This window comes from Mus caroli, unplaced genomic scaffold (genome assembly GCF_978045245.1).
Source record: "Mus caroli unplaced genomic scaffold, Mus_caroli_1 scaffold_3, whole genome shotgun sequence".
NCBI lineage: Eukaryota > Metazoa > Chordata > Mammalia > Rodentia > Muridae > Mus > Mus caroli.
In genome coordinates this window covers 107,616,629-107,632,387 of record NW_028227258.1, presented here as the reverse complement: position 1 = coordinate 107,632,387, position 15,759 = coordinate 107,616,629, and the positions used below count along the sequence as shown (strand labels likewise).

General features: G+C 43.2%; 2 protein-coding genes across 20 annotated transcripts in view; one reads left to right on the top strand and one right to left on the bottom strand.

Moving 5' to 3' along the window:
* Positions 1-9,332, top strand: part of Supt20h (SPT20 homolog, SAGA complex component) — a 34,599-nt gene extending 25,267 nt beyond the window's left edge. For 13 of the 19 annotated variants that reach the window (XM_021158930.3, XM_085835894.1, XM_085835893.1 and 10 more), the window contains 6 exons: positions 50-207; positions 1,090-1,145; positions 3,194-3,313; positions 6,525-6,630; positions 8,132-8,253; positions 8,906-9,332. In XM_021158930.3, the coding sequence (XP_021014589.1) occupies positions 50-207; positions 1,090-1,145; positions 3,194-3,313; positions 6,525-6,630; positions 8,132-8,253; positions 8,906-9,043 (700 nt within the window). In that variant the 3' untranslated portion in view covers positions 9,044-9,332. The remainder of the gene's footprint in view (positions 1-49; positions 208-1,089; positions 1,146-3,193; positions 3,314-6,524; positions 6,631-8,131; positions 8,254-8,905) is intronic. The other 6 variants (XM_085835899.1, XM_085835896.1, XM_085835898.1 and 3 more) reach the window with 2 other exon arrangements.
* On the bottom strand, positions 9,246-15,588 carry Exosc8 (exosome component 8). Its single transcript, XM_021158945.3, has 11 exons — positions 15,509-15,588; positions 14,820-14,856; positions 14,617-14,680; positions 14,196-14,269; positions 13,248-13,293; positions 12,642-12,747; positions 12,511-12,556; positions 11,630-11,726; positions 10,343-10,463; positions 9,753-9,859; positions 9,246-9,461 (listed from the first exon to the last, which is right to left on the bottom strand). Exons 1-11 carry the CDS (start codon positions 15,523-15,525, stop codon positions 9,346-9,348), a joined length of 831 nt encoding a protein of 276 aa, XP_021014604.2. The 5' UTR covers positions 15,526-15,588; the 3' UTR covers positions 9,246-9,345.
* Positions 15,589-15,759: the final 171 nt, after the last annotated feature.

Sequence of the window (15,759 nt, the reverse complement as noted above, 5' to 3'; positions counted from 1 at the left end):
GCTGGTATTTGTTTTCACTGTGTGTAACCGTCTGTCCCTTCCCCTGCAGTGGAGCCCAGGCTCTGAAGAGTGGCTCAAACTCCATGCTGGGCTGTGACACTGGGGCCATACCTCCTGCAGGAAAAAGCCTGTGCAGCGGCCTTCTGCCATCAGGAGGTCTTGTAGCAAACACACTGCCCAGTGCCGTGCAGGCAGCTCCTCAAGCAGGTTAGAATAAAGTCCATGGGAAAGGCTTTGCTAAAAGCATTAAGTGTTGCTTCATAAAGTTTTATTTCTTAGATACTTGAAAAGCCTTTTGTAGTTCTGGTATCAGATAACCACGTAGCAAACAGCTTCTAGGAAGAAACCTGTTAAATCTATAAGTCTATGCACATTATGTCTTCTGATATGAAATAAATATTGAAATTATTTTTAGTTACCTTATTCTTGTCTATGTAGTAATACTCCAGAGAAAACAAGACAAATATATATTCTACTGGAAACAATATAGCATGGCAGCCAAAAAAGCCTAGATTCTTAGTTTTGTAATCTTTGGAAGTTGCTTTTTTCCATCATTTCCCCCAGAAATAAAGTAGTGATAGTAATAATAATGTGTCTAATTGGAAAATGAATTATAGGTTAGTGAAGTAGTCACACTGTCGCTAGGCCAAGAGGAACATTGTGTGTTGCTATTCTTTGTAGTAGTAGCAGGTCTTGGGTAGCTATTACCATGTGGCTAAAGTCAGATGGGAACAGGTGATTGGTATTTTGTATGCGAAGTTTAGCATTTGTGTGTGTAGGTGAGGAAGGTAAGCCACTGACAGTTAATGTGCTTGCGCAGTGCTGATAGTTTTGTTACCATCATGGTGTATACATAACCCTAGGGGACTTCTTTCAATAGTAAGAGAAGTGAAAAAGTCTTTAGTGCCTCACATCTTAGAATACAATGTCAATATTGACAATAAAATGGCTCTTTTGTGCAAGTGTTTTAAAATTATGTGTAAATTAGTCATTTGGAGAAAGGACAGTAATGTATTTTCACATGTTGAAGTATAAATTTTCATCTGTAATATTTTCAGTTCCATTATAACCATTAGTTTTATTTAACAGGTATCCCATTTGGTTTACAAAATACTTCAAGTCTCAGGCCTTTAAATCTACTCCAGGTAAACATGAAACAATACTTTTGATTGAAATTTTTATATTTTGATTTTTAAAAAACAATGTATATTTATACATGTCAGCTTTTGAAGTTTATCTGGAATCTTCTAAGTAGTGCTACCTTTATGTAGTTATGTGCAAAATAATAATAATAATAATAATAATAATAATAATAATAAAGGGTGTTCTGTTGATGAAGCTTTCATTGTCTTTACTCCCTGCCTGGTCTTTATTCCCTACCTCAAAGGGAATTCCTGAAAAGGCACCTGCCTACAAAAGTAGCAGCAGGAACACTTGCAGACATTTGTCCTAGTTTTTGTGCTTGAGGGCTTCAAAATGTGTGAATGCATTATTTTCTCCATCAATGATTATGCTCTCTTAATACAGTGACAGATAACTGCTTCTCATTCTGAAAATGTTTGTTGGGTCTAATATATATCTGATGATGAGGCCTTGCCTTTTTTACATTACTCTGTCACCCTACCCATAGAGCAACAGAAAATGAGCCTGCTTCCCATGGGTAAGGCCTGAAGGCCCAGCAGAGAGAGGAGAGAACTAAATAGAACGGGCTGGGTCCTATGCTAGCTCTTTACTTGCTGGGCCCTCCACCTTCTCCTTGTTACTTATCCAGTTACCCTGGCTTGTTCCACATCCCCTTCTTTATATGTCATCCTTTTTAGTTAGCATATAAAATAATGAGTTTCACTATGACATTTTCCATACTTACACTCACCCCTCTTCCTAACCTGCTGCTTCCATGCTGGTCCTCTTGCTCCCTCCACATAGTGCCCCTTCTGCTTTGAGCGTGTGCTCAGCTCTCTAAAATGTGAACTCTATATACTATTAGATGCTTGCTGGTTCTTCTGCACTTTTCTGCTGTTACTCTCAACTTGTTTTACCCTCTTCTTCAAGGTCCTTTAAGCTAGTAACTTGGAAAATGGATAGTTGTTTACAGAGAACTTAAAAGGTAGACCCAAAGCTAAAGATCTAATGATAATGCCGAGCTGTGGGTTATTAGGAAATAGCAATACCTGGCAGATGAGCTAATTTCATATCCAGTCGTAACTGAGTGGGAAGTCTGCTATGAACTAAAACTATTTCTGTACCTGGTATAAATACCCTGTGAGTACCTGCAGACCAATTGCATAGCCATCACTGCTAATGTGCACACAGCTAGAGATGGCTCTGCTCTAATTAGAATCAATTTCCTTCATGTTGTGTTAACCTGCACCTTAAGTCTTCTGTGACAGAGATAACAAGAAATGTGGACAAAGCCATCTTGTCTGCTAGGAAAGAAGTCCTGAGCATGGACAAATGGCAGATTTAGTGGGTTTTGTTTTCTTAACCAAAGGATTGCTGTTTTTAAATTTAACTTGAATTCAAAATAAGAGTAACTTAGTCTCCATGTAAAGGCTCTTTGTTACCATCCCTAGAATTTCTTGCCCTGTTATATTAAATGGTAATTGTAGGGCTTTTGGCAAGACTCGAACAAATTTAAGGGCTGGGTTGTCTTACATCTATTTCTGAATTGTACACTTTTAACTTTTGAGACAGGGACAGCTTGTGAAGTTCAGGTTACCTTTGAACTCTGCCTTCTCTTGCCTCAGCCTACCAAGTGCTAAGAATACTAGCACTACAGTGTGTCCTTAGGCCCTGTTAGTTTGTTCAGTTCATAGCACATGCAATGATCATTTGTGCTGATCCACGAGAAGTGATAAATGTTTAATAATAAGGTGTAAATTTAGATACTATTAACTTGAATCAGGAAGATTTGTATTTGAAAATATACACCAAAAAGCAGTAGGACTTAAAAATAATTTCTGGGTGTTGCCTGCTGCAGGGCAGGCAGCCTGCTTTGTTTTGCTTCTGTGTGGAAGCCAGACAGAGGCTGATGCTGATCCATCATCACGCCTGCCTTCTCTTGCTGTCTTCATCTCTTTCTTCAGAACCTAAGATTGCCTGACTCCTAGTAAATTATCCATGAATGTTTTTAAGGAAATGTAAATATGAAAACAATGGAAAGGCAGCTAATTCTTGTTTAAATTCTGAATAGCTTCCTGGTGGTTCACTCATTTTTAACACCCAGCAGCAACAGCAGCAGACGCAGCTCCCTCACTTTATACAACAACCTCAGCAACCTGCAGCTTCCGGGTCCCAACTGCCAGAGGAGCAGGTATGGGATTCTTTTAGTGTACGTGCGTGTGTGCGTGCGTGTTCACTATAGAACTTAGAACTTTTCATATTTCTGCTGTTTTAATTTGTTGGAAGAAATAGTTTCAGGGTTGTTTCTCTTTTATTAACATCAGTAGCTGCCAGTTATTCTAATTATAGCTGTTTTGAATGTCCATCTTACAGACTGTCACACAGCCAGACGGTGAATGGCAGTCGGTCGCATGACTCCACCTCACAGTGTCTTTTCTGACCTGCCTATTAATCTTCTGCTCGTAGAAATGGATTGCTGTTGTAATAGATCTGTCTGCGTTGTTGGGAAGTATTAGGCAGTGGGAACAGACAGCAGCAGATACTGCACACTGCCAGTCAGGATGTAATTAAATAGGAACAGCAGTAAATTGAAGTCTGGAGAGAAAGGGAGAAGTGTGCCTGACTTGGATTACGCTGTAGAATCATTTAGGAAACTAAGCATCCTTATTCTTGGGTCCCACCTTGAGTGTCTCAGCTGATGCTGAAAACTACCCAGCCACCCTCTTGCCTAGCACTCCTTCAAGTCTGCAGTGGATGAAACTCACCCTCTAGTAGGTTTCTCAGAGAAGACATGTTGAAAACTTTTCCTGTATACTTAGCACACTATGGGGTTTGCTTTGCCGATAAGAGGTCTAGTTGTCTTTCTTACACTTTTTAAAAACAAATGTTGCTTGTTTCCTTTCTGTCCGTGTGTAGGGGATGGTGATGGTCAGAGGACTGGTGGGAAGAAGTTAAATGACCTTCTTCCACTCTTGGGTTCTGGGGTCAGTCTTGGGGACAAGTGCCTTCACTGGATGGAAGTTTACTGTTAGAGGTTTTTGTTGTTACTGTTGGTTTTGAGGCAAGCTCTTACTCTGTATTGCAACATAACTTGGAACTCAGCAGTCATTCTGCCCCAGCACCTAGGTGTGACCCTGCCAGCTGTTTGCCTATTTAAGTTTGCATTTTAGTAGTATTGAGTACATTCACATCATTGCACAAAGAATATTTTATTGTGCAAAGTTGAAACTTTTCATTTGTTTTGTTTTGTTTGAGACAGGGTTTCCTCTGTATAATAGCCCTGACTGTGCTAGAACTCGCTCTGTAGACTAGGCTGGCTTCAAACTCACAGAGATCAACCTGTCTCTACACCCCACCCCACCCCTACTCCCCCAGTTCTGGTAAGGCATGCGCCACCACCCAGCTAAATTGAAACTTTATACAGAGCTGATAACTTCCTCAGCCCAAACACTGGCAGCCACCGTAGTGTGTGCTGTGCTTCTGATCTTAGTCATCCTGAGTGCACAGTGCAAGGAGGCCGCTTCTTAGTCCGCATGTCCTTTTGTCTCTCTTACTGTGACAGCAGACAGATCATTCATTTGGATACGTGAACAGAACTTGTTGGGACTCAGAGATTGTCTTCCTTTCTGGAGACCCCGCACTGTTTGTTCTTCACCGTCCTGCTGCATTGTGTTGCATCCTCGCTATCAGGCAATGTGGCCCAGGGCACAGACTGTCCAGACCATCACTGACTGCTAACTGACTTGCTGACTTCTGCTGTTGGGCTTTTGTTACTTGTTTTGCTCAGTTTCTTGTGGTAGGGACCAGACTCAGGGCCTCCTGCAGGTTGGCATGTGGCTCTACCACTACACTTTCTGTTTCAGCCAGTTTTGTTTTGAGTAGCTGCTGTCCGAGTGAGTATAAGGTGAGAGTCTCCCTGACTGATGGAGTAGGACAGCTTTTCTGCATTTCTTTGAAAAATCAGTATATCCAAGTCCTTGGCCTATTTTTTTTTACTCGGGTTGTTTATTTTTGTGTTGTTCAGTTGAAGACATATATACATACTCGGTATGAGAGATTCCTAGTAAACCCTCCTGTTTTGGGTCTCTCTGGCTCGGGTCTGTCCTGTGCAGTTTGTACATTCTGCTCTTACCTCTTTGCTCTCTCTCTCTCTTACTCTACCTTTGGCTTCAGATTGGAGAAAGGATTGCCAGGTCAACTAACAAACCCTTTTCTCCTTTTGGTTTTTTTTTGTTTTGTTTTTATTTTTTGTTTTGTTTTCAAGACTGGGTTTCTTTGTGTAGCCCTGGCTGTCCTGGAACTCACTTTGTAGACCAGGCTGGCCTCGAACTCAGAAATCCACCTGCCTCTGCCTCCCAAGTGCTGGAATTAAAGGCGTGTGCTACCACTGCCCGGCCCTTTCTCCTTTAATTTCCTCTTAAGAGTTCTGCAGTTTTATCTTTCTTTTAATTTATTAAGATGCCTTCTTTTTTTGACTTTATATGATCTTGAGAGGGCTGACAAGAGTCTATCTTGTTAAAATATTTTTATGTATTTGGGTGTTTTGCTTGCATGTATATTTGTGCACCATGTACTTGCATGGTACAAGTGGAGGCCAAAGAGGATGTTGGGTCCCCTGGAACTGGAGTTAGAAATGGCTGAGTTAAGCCGGTCGTGGTGATGCACGCCTTTAATCCCAGCACTCGGGAGGCAGAGGCAGGCGGATTTCTGAGTTCGAGACCAGCCTGGTCTACAAAGTGAGTGCCAGGACAGCCAGGGCTACACAGAGAAACCCTGTCTCAGAAAACCAAAAAAAAAAAAAATAAAGGGCTGAGTTTCCATGTGGGTACTAGAAGAACAGCCAGTGCTCTTAACTGCTGAACCGTCTCTCTAGCCTGGATTATTTTAACTCTTATAATCCTATTTATTTAGTTGTTTTGCCAAAGGCCCTGAAGTTAAGTTTACCTTTAAGTTGTCTTATAAACCGTGTGTGTGTGTTTGTTTTGCAACAGAGCCTTACTATGTAGCTACGAAGCCCAGGGTAGCTTCGTAGTTCTGCATTAGATCCAAGCACTGGGATTGCCACATGAGGCACAGGCCCAATAATTTTCTAGATTATTGAGTTGAGTAATTTTAATTCAGTATTTTATTTATTTTATTTTATTTATTCTTTTTGCATTTTGAGTTTATTTTACAATAGCACTGTTCTGGATGTGATACAGGGTTTTTGATTTTAGGGTTTGTTTTTTGCTTATTGTTCATTCTGAAGGCTGGGTTTCCTATTTAGTACTTTCTTAGTTCTTGCTACTTCTACACTACTGTTAATTCTTCCTCATACATGAAAGAAAAGCTGTCATTTCACTGGCTCAGAAAAAGTTTTGCCCTTTTTGTACAAGCTATTTGCTTTTTTTCCCCCTTCTCAGGGTTCTGAACAAGGGTTAACTGCGCAGGAACAGGCCTTAGCTGCTCAGCAAGCCGCGGTTATCAACCTTACTGGAGTAGGAGGCTTTCCGCAGCCACAGGCAGCCGGTAGGTCCCCCTGACTTCCTATTGAGATCTCATTGTGTGCATTACTTACCTTTCCTCCTTGTGAGCAGTAATCAGAAGAACCTGAAGTAATAGTTAGCCAAGAGTTTTTTTCCTTTAAAAATTTGGCAGTTGATTAAAAAGATTGGTCTTAACAATCATTTTTTTTTTTACAATGATTAGCTGGCAAACTTTTACATATTTTTCTGAGTTTCTAGAAAGCTGTCAAAGCAGTTTTCATTGCTTGTACTGTAAATGGTTAATTCTGTTTTCTTGATTACCTAAGACCACATTTTCCTAGATCGCTTTTTTTTTTTTTTTTTTTTTTAAAAGACAGTTTCTCTGTATAGCCCTGGCCGTCCTGGAACTCACTCTGTAGACCAGGCTGGCCTCGAACTCAGAAATCCGCCTGCCTCTGCTTCCCAAGTGCTGGGATTAAAGGCATGGGCCACCACCGCCTGGCCTAGATTGCATTTTTTTTTTTTTTCTGTTTGTAGTTACAAGACTTAAATCTTCATAATTAGCAAAACTTCTGAGCTACTTGTTATAAAAATGAAACTAACTTGACTGCTCCCACTTTCAGTAGGAAATAATAAAGCAAAAGCAATTGAATTCATATTTGAATAAGCCATGTGATAGAATCTTATAAAAAAATTAATAAAGCTATAATGGGATTTGAGAATCAGTCAGTGATTGTTTGTGTGCTGACTGTGCCTTTAGATTTCTATAACTTGGCTTCCAAATTTACATGTCCCTTAGTAGGAGTTATCAATATCTTTGTTTTGAAAATAATTTTTACTAGAATTGTATAGTTTAGAAGTAGTGAACTTCCAAATGCAGATTTGTAAGTAATATCCCTGTGTCACCCAGGGCAGAGTTACACCAGCCGTGTGTGATTTGTGAAGAGAATTGTGGACAGATGTTGACAGTGTGTACGGTTTCAGAAAAACTGAGTCACATAGGCCAGGTCTTCAGCCTTTTGCCTGCACTGAGGATGTGGACTGATTGGGTGGCCCTGTCAGCTGTGCATTCCAGTTCACCTCTGCTGGCTCACTGGAAGTTGTATTTTAAAAAACTTACCACTTTATGCCATTTAAGGGTGGCTTCTTGACCAAGTCCAGTGTCAAGTTCCATGGCGATCAAAGGATGCTGTGGAGGGAGGCAGGGTGTAGCTAAGGTGCTGGGGTGCTTCAGCACTGCAGAGTGCTGGATACAGCTGAGGAAAGACAATCAGGACTTCATGGTCAAGCTCTTGTACATAGTGAGCTTGAGGCCAGCCTGGGATGAGACTAGAGTACCTTAGCTTGTGAACACTCTTCCCTCTGTCTGTATGGCTAGAATGTCCAGGAATCAGTGATCCCCTTAATTAGTAGGAGATTAGATTTATTCTGCAAGCTTTGAGATTTGATACTTGAATTGTACTGCTTCTAGTTTTTCTGTGTTGTCCTTTTCTAGCTTTGGTTAACTGTTTTGCCTGGCCTGCTTTCCCCTTCTCCCTCTGTAGTGTTGTCTCAGCTTGGCTCTGCCGAGAACAGACCTGAGCAAAGCCTTCCTCAGCAGAGACTCCAGCTCTCCTCTGCCTTTCAGCAGCAGCAGCAGCAGCAACAGCAACAGCAGCAGCTACAAGTAATCCAGCAGCCTCACTCTGGTTACCTAAGACACTGCGCTCCACAAGTACTGTACACTGCCTGTCTGTAGGGCTGCCTTCCTGTCTGATAGGCTGAAGCAGTTGCTCAGTAACTTGATTTAGAGTCTGACATGTTAAAAGCCAGTCAGCATGGAGCACTGAGTGTATAACAATTACATTTTAAATCCTTTTTAAGGTCTTGGTGGCACATTCCACACATTCTTTTAATGTGCACTGTACTTTGAGAGTTTTAAGTGCCAATTATGAACTTTATAACTCTGTACTGCGGAAGTATTCCTGTTAGTAAATGTCATATGTGTTTAGACCAGTGTTCCTACCATAATTTTAGGAAAGTGTGTCAGCATACTGTGATCAGTCGACTTGGTTGATTTTATTTTGCTATGAATTACTGTACAACAGAATGGTAACTGAAGTTGCCGCATTACTGCAGTGTGGACGGCCAGGGCTAAGGAACAGATAATGTACTGCTTTCAGGCCCTCAGCAGGCTCCTGCACTGTCCTGGTTTGAGGCAGTCCCCTTGATTACCCCACCTTCTCCTTCTCTGGCTGTTTTCATCACTCCTGGGGAAACACCTTGCTACACCTGTGCGTTTGGCATAACATGATCTCTTTTTTCCCTCCCTTTTGCAGCAGTTGCGATTCTTGCAGCACCAAATGGCTATGGCAGCAGCAGCCGCACAAACAGCCCAGCTACATCGTCACCGGCACACAGGCAGCCAGTCAAAGAGTAAAATGAAGAGAGGCATGCCAACTACTCCAAAATTCTGAGCAATTTTTTTCTTTCTTTTTTACAAACACGACCATTGAATGAATTGTATTTCTACTTCATTTTCCCCGAGATGTCAGTATTTTGCATTGTTATGTGTGCACACTTTATACAGAAGCACAGCCCTGTGATTCTTACATGGAAACATGGTGAAATGTTTTCCTGTACATACCAATCGCAGAAATAACGTAAGGACTAAAAATATCTTTCAAAGAATGTAATTAGGTATTTATTTAGTATAAAAAACCTGTGCACAGTGTAACAAATACAATTTTTACAGCTGTTTTGCAATCGTGGTGTCTGTTCATTTGTGTTTCATGCTCTGAATTACTTCATCCAGTAGCTTGCTCACTTCTTTGTGTCTCGTTACTGCTCGACTCATACAGTCCTGAAGTTTAGCTCCAGTCAGCCCACTTCCACCTGAAAAATCAGGTGGTGTTTTCATCATTTTGTGAAAATTGAAAATCATGACAAATGGTTTTTGTTTGTTTTTAAGTCAAACAGATCATATAAATTGTTGTGGTCTCAAGATGTGCAGGTTAGTTTTATTAGGAAGACCTACAGAGGACAGATAGGTCCTTATTTTAAGAATGATGAACAACACTTAAAATGACAAACTTTTATTAGCTAAACAGTCAAACACCCCTCACCGCACTGGACACCGCACCTCCTCCCCACCAGTGTCTTAAGAGCTGCAGTGGGAGCACATACCTGGCTTGTGAAGACAGCACAGCTTGCCGTCCTCGTCCGTGACTACGGTTAAGGTTCCTGTGGACAGGTGCTCCTCCTCGCCGGTAGGATCGACTATCATTAGAGTGCTAAATTCAAAAGGGTGGGGTGGGGGAGTGGGCATCAATTCTAGGAACAGACTAATTGCAAACAGTTCTAAAAGACGTGCCTGCTTCAGCCTGGGTCTGGAAGAGCTAATTCAGGACTGGGGGAGCCAGGGCAGCAGCGCCCCACAGTCCAGCCCCAGTAAACACCTCACTCTTCAGCTTGGGAACAGAACATCTTCAGTTCCTCAGCAAGTACTGAAGGCAGTTTCAGAAGATAACATAGTAGTGAGGCTTAGAGCATAGCGCAGCAGTGCAGCACGTGCCTAGTGTGAACAGGCCCCACACAATTCCCCCTTACCACCAGGAAAAAGGCCTAAGGAAACCTGGGGGGGTGGGGGAAGTAACTGGTCCTGTATATCAGAATGCCTCTGCAAGTGGAAGGTCTGACCAAAGGCCCCAGCTCAAATCATCACACAAACAAGGCCTTGACTCGGAACCTAGAATGTTAACATTTGGTTTACTCACTCATCAAACACAGCAAAGGAAGTAGCAACTGGGTTTGTTCTAACATTCAAATAACTTTTCTTCTTTAAGTTGACTTCTGCTAAAGCAGTCTCTTCGTTTATAGTAACTTCAGGCAACTGTACTGGAGACAGGCAAGTAAACATGAAGTGGGTCTGGTGCGCAGCTTGCTCTCTATGCTTGCCTAACTTTACCTCCGGCCCTTTAGCCTATCCAACACAGTTACTGATAGCTTTGACAGGATCTCACTATGGAGTCCATCTGGTTAGAAACTCACTCTGGGCTAGCAGTTGTGTTCTACTCACCTACTATTGATAGAGTGTTGTGTAAGCATGTCATAACAATGGATGTAAATATGGACTCGGAAAACTGCTTTTCAGACATCTTATGGTCCAGCCAAGCTGACTTTTTCCTTTGTTTTGTTTATTTTCCCTGAGACAGGGTTTCTCTGTGTCCTCCTGGGCTGCCTCAAACTCAGAAATCCTCCTGCCTCTGCCGCCTGAGTGCTGGGATTAAAGGTGCGAAGACTTGAAGTACCCCCTATTTTATTTTCTAACATTCATTTTGGTCACCCACACTTTTAAAGTGCTGCTCTTTGGCACTATTTTGTTTACAGAGGAAGCAAGCAGGCTGGATTGAGTTTTAATTAGGACTACATGAATTCTCTATTAACTACATCTTCCTCTCTGAATTAGCTGGATGTTTTATCGAGAGGACCCTGTTTTGTAGTCTAACTGGCCTCAAAACTGCCATCCTCCTCTCCTCCTGTGTAGTGATTACAAGCACGCACAGCCATGCCTGGCTTAGTGTTGTTATCAATTCAGCAATGTAGAATGACCTGGAATATACACAAGTGCAGTTCTAAGACATTATCAAGTACCTGGGCCCTGACTAGGAAGCATCACTAACAGAAGTGGTATTTCTGGTCATTCTGCATGAGCCACCTGAATTACAAGTGAGAATCCCCTATCCAAGTCAGTGGGTTCTGCCCAATGACTACTGGCGGAGAGATCACAGCAATTCTAAAAGGCTACAGAACTAAAAGAATATGAAACTCGGAAGGACACTCCTAGGAGCATAATCTGGGCAGGGTAGTTCATACTTAAAATATGACCAGCATTTGGGAGGCAGACAGAACAAGAGTTCAAGGCCACCCTAGGCTGTAGTATACGCTTTCTCATAAACCAAAAATCACGTGAATGAATGATAACGTAATCTCCAGAAAAAGGTTTGACCAGCTATACTCTTGACTGTATTAGCAGGAAAATCATCTTTATTAAGGTTGCTTACCATTCTTTAAAGCTGCTAACAAAGCAAATGTGCAGGCATCCAAAATGTTCCCATCGTAGTCTAGACAAATGAGGTCACAGTATAGAACCCAAGCAAGCTAAAATAATTGACAGAAGAAATTAGACCTGGTAATAGCACAGTGCTTTTTCCTCAGGCCTAAGAATTACAGAACCATTGGTTAGACAAAACAAGATACACTTGAAAGCCTAAGACCCCCCTTTTTCCCTTAAACTTTTTATAAAGGAGAAGTCAGAGTAGGCTAGGAAAGCTGGGCTTTGACTAGCAAACCGACAAGAGACAACCCTGCCTACTCCCCTAAACAGAGCTCCAGGTACAAAGAGGAAGCTTTACTCTTGCTGCTACGTTAGCTAATGAGAGGGCTGCTGTAAATGTGCTCTCCTGTGGAATGAAGACTTTAGTAATAGCACTGTAAATTCACAAGGGAAACCAATGTATGGACATACTACGTAGTATCCATAAATACCAGCTTAAGCAAAGCCTGATCTATTATAAGGAATAAAAGCTTTTTTCCCCCTTAATTAGAAGGTGTGTATGTGTGTAACCTTAGCTTAAAAGTTAGCTTCCTAGACAGGTAATTTGTTACTTGTTGACATGACATGATGGCATACACCTGTCTGTAATCCCAGCATTTGGTAAGATACGGAAGGAGGAGGGAAAGTCCGGCCCGGGTACATAGTGTGACTCTAACTCATTAAACTAAATAAAACCCAGCTGGAAAGGATTTATGAAGCAATTGTTTATTTAGACAAATACAGGGTCAAATGACTTGCAGAATTCCTTCTAAACTCTAAAATGTCCTCCACTACCCCGTTAGGCCACATAGCCACTTCAGAGTTCATAAAAGCTCAGTCTGTTCTTACCTTGCCTGGAGAAATGCATAAGTCCTCTTTCTTAATTATCTGTGAGCTTGATTTAATGATAAAGAACACAGTAAATGTGAGAGCAAACCATGTGATAATGAATGGTGATAAAACTATCCTAACAGCCTTACTTGTCAACGACATCTGCAATGAACTGGCTGGTTACTTGAGCCTCTTCCCCAGGAGGTCCTGTCCGGAACCTTGAAGAGCACAGCGGTGGTAGATCCACATTAGGGACTGAAAGAAACACTGCAGCTGTGAACTGAATTTTCGCTCTGACAACTTGGTTACTAGTGAAGGGAGGGAGGGAGGGACTGCTCCCCAGCACGGACACTGTGACTGGCCATGAGGAGACTCTTCCGCTCACATCCAACCAGTAAAGCTTTAAATGCCGTTTCCCACCTATGGAAAAGATAACCCAAGACCAAAAATACTGCCCAGTACTTTAAATAGAACGTAGACAGGGTTTTAATCTGCAATACTGGCTTTTTGAATAAGGGCAACTGAATCTGTAAATAAAAACCTGTCCATACAGGGTTGGCAAACTGAAGTTCTTGGGATTTCCCCTCTCCGTTATCTTCTGATAAGCAGAAAGCTTTGTGGGGTTGGGGCTGAGGGGTCGCTATTCTATTTTTGAACATTGGGAATTGCTATCCACCTCAATTACCAGGACTTCACTGCCAGAGGTATCTCTCAACTTACTTATAATTCGTTAAAATTATGAGCATTTAACTCACCGACATATCCTCTATCCGGGGCATCTACTGGTGGTGCTGCAAATTCCTACAAAAGCAAACAATGTATTCTAGTGAGAGAAGCCACCCAACACGATGACATTCTAGTCATCCACAGAGGCCGTACCAGAGACCATTTCAGCCAATTAACCTATGTTAAGGATGCTGGCACTGCCTTCCTAGTGGCTCCCGGGGAGGTTAAAGGGCAGTGTAATCAAACTGTGCTGCTCATCCACGAGGACCAGTGGGATTATGCCCACCCTGTGACTTGTTCAGCAGCCAAATCTGAATTTAATCCCCAAGTGACACTGACATGACCAGGCTGGGGAGCCAGTAGTGGCTAGAAGTGGGGTATATAGCAATAAGAGCCCAGTGCAGCTATAGATCCACACAAGAGACTGCAAGAGCTGGGGAAAGTTACTTATCTTTCAAGTTTCTCTGCTGACACAGGGACAGATAAACAGTAACTGCCTACTCCTGAGGGCCCAAGTGAGACAGTGCCATTAAGTCCCAGGTATATTCCTGGCAAGCAGTATGTGTTCTGACAGTTACCACTTCAGCTTGACCACAGACCTAATCGAGGAAAGCTGCTCAGTGAAACGTGAGAAAGCACAGGTTCTGTCAGTAGACTCTGCCTGCCTTCTCCTTACAGACATTGGTAACTGTAGAGCACCTAAAAAGCTCAGCAGACAGTTACTATTCCTACAGCGAACCAAAGCTATCAATGGTTAAAGGTATCACTGTAACAGTCCATTTCAAAACCGATATTGCTGAAATCTTAACGTGTGACGTGCTGAGGACTCACCTTGTAAAGCATTAATGATGCTTACATGGAAAAAAAAAAAACAGCCTTGGGGAATAGCATTCCAAAAACTAGCCCTGATCAAGTACAACCTCATAAGCATGCAGTTAACTTGGAATTCAGACGTAACAGACATACAGGAAACCTACTGCTTTAACTCCACAAATGACTGTGGTATTCCCCAGCTTCACGAGAGCAGAGCCATCTGCTGTACTGATTGAACCTGGAAAGGTAAACTTGGTATTCATAAAAAATTTTAAAAAGAAAAAAAAATAACAAAGTTTCCTACAAAGTAGTTTAAATCTTTTCATTTGCCTCTGAAACTCCACCCCCACCCCCGAAATTTTTGAAAGGTTCAGGTCAGTGACTTGAAAATGATATTACTACTTAACGTTTTTCATCTTTTTCTTCTGTCTCCCAATTTGAACTAAAGTTTCGATCAACTACAAGGTTGGTGTGATGATAAAAATCTCTTAACATCACCCAATTGCGTTAGACATAGTAGAGCTGGCTGAAAAACTATGCGACACCAAGGATGTCCCACCCAACTAAAAGGAAGTTTATCTTCACCTATGTTGACCGTTGTGGTTCTGAATTCACCAAGCTCTCTTCCATCAGGACGGCAGTTTTCCTTCTAAATGTTTATAAGGAAACAGATGATATATATATTTCAGGTACGCAGCAGAAACCACATTAAGCCTCATTCATTTAAATGAACGGAAGCTTGGTGTTTTTACCCACAGCTCTAACGTACAAAATTCACCTTCACTCACCAGAAATCTCCTGTAATACTCCAGCGGTTCCACAGTTCTGAAACAATGTTTAAAATGTGTCTCAGTCAGTGCGTCCTAAGGCAGAAACCCAGAGCTTGAGAGTGTGGTGTCTGGGGCGTCAATCTCGACAGGCTCAGGCGTTTGGAACTGTGTGGACCGTATTTATAAAAGCCACACAGCAGCAACCAGTCGGGAGGAACAGAGGCCCTGGGCACACCCAGAAGAGGGTCAACCTGGGTGTCGGTCACATCACTCGTGCTCTGAAGCAGGGAACTTAGCGTGCCTTCACGCCGTTAGAAACCACACTCGCCAGCATCCACAACTTTACCACGGAAGAGCGTATTTTACAGTCACGGGAGCTACGTTTGGCCGACACGCGGCCACAAGTGACTGCAGGTAGGTACGGTGCACGCACCGCAGACACGAGTTTGCAGGCTGCTGCACGCGTGGGCGGCTCCGGGTTTAACCGGAGCGCGCCCAACGTTTTTCCAGTCCCTTCCGAGGGCGGCCCTGCGTGGAGAGCGGCGTGGCCCCTCGGCTAAGAGGTCCCGGCCGTCCTGGATGCAGTGTCCCTCAGCGCCTCGAGTGGGCAGAGCCCTCCCGCGGCCCCGCGAGTCCTCGGGGGTCCCCCACCCGCTACCGCGCGCCACACCCGCACCCGGGCCTTCGTTGCGCGCGCCGCCACTCACTTGAACCCAGCCGCCATTTTCCCGGCCCGCGCTGCGCCTGCGCGGCCCTCCGCGACTGCGCCCTCCCGTCGCCAGGCGTGCCTCCAGCCTAGGGCACTCGGAGGCATCCTGGGTTAGAGAAGTGCAGCGGGGAGCTGCCGTGTTCCTGCGTCCGAGGCATTAACACCGGCTCCGGCCACCCCGAGCGTCCCGCTAGTCGCCAACCCCCCCGGGGTCCCACGGGCCCGTGCGCTCGTGCACGAACACACTTC

Coding starts and splice junctions, on each gene's coding strand:
- Exosc8 (XM_021158945.3), bottom strand. Junction 12,748..13,247: donor CCCGGATAGAGGATATGTCG/GTGAGTTAAATG, acceptor TGTTTCTTTCAG/TCCCTAATGTGGATCTACCA. Junction 9,860..10,342: donor TCCTTTGCTGTGTTTGATGA/GTGAGTAAACCA, acceptor TTTTGAATTTAG/CACTCTAATGATAGTCGATC.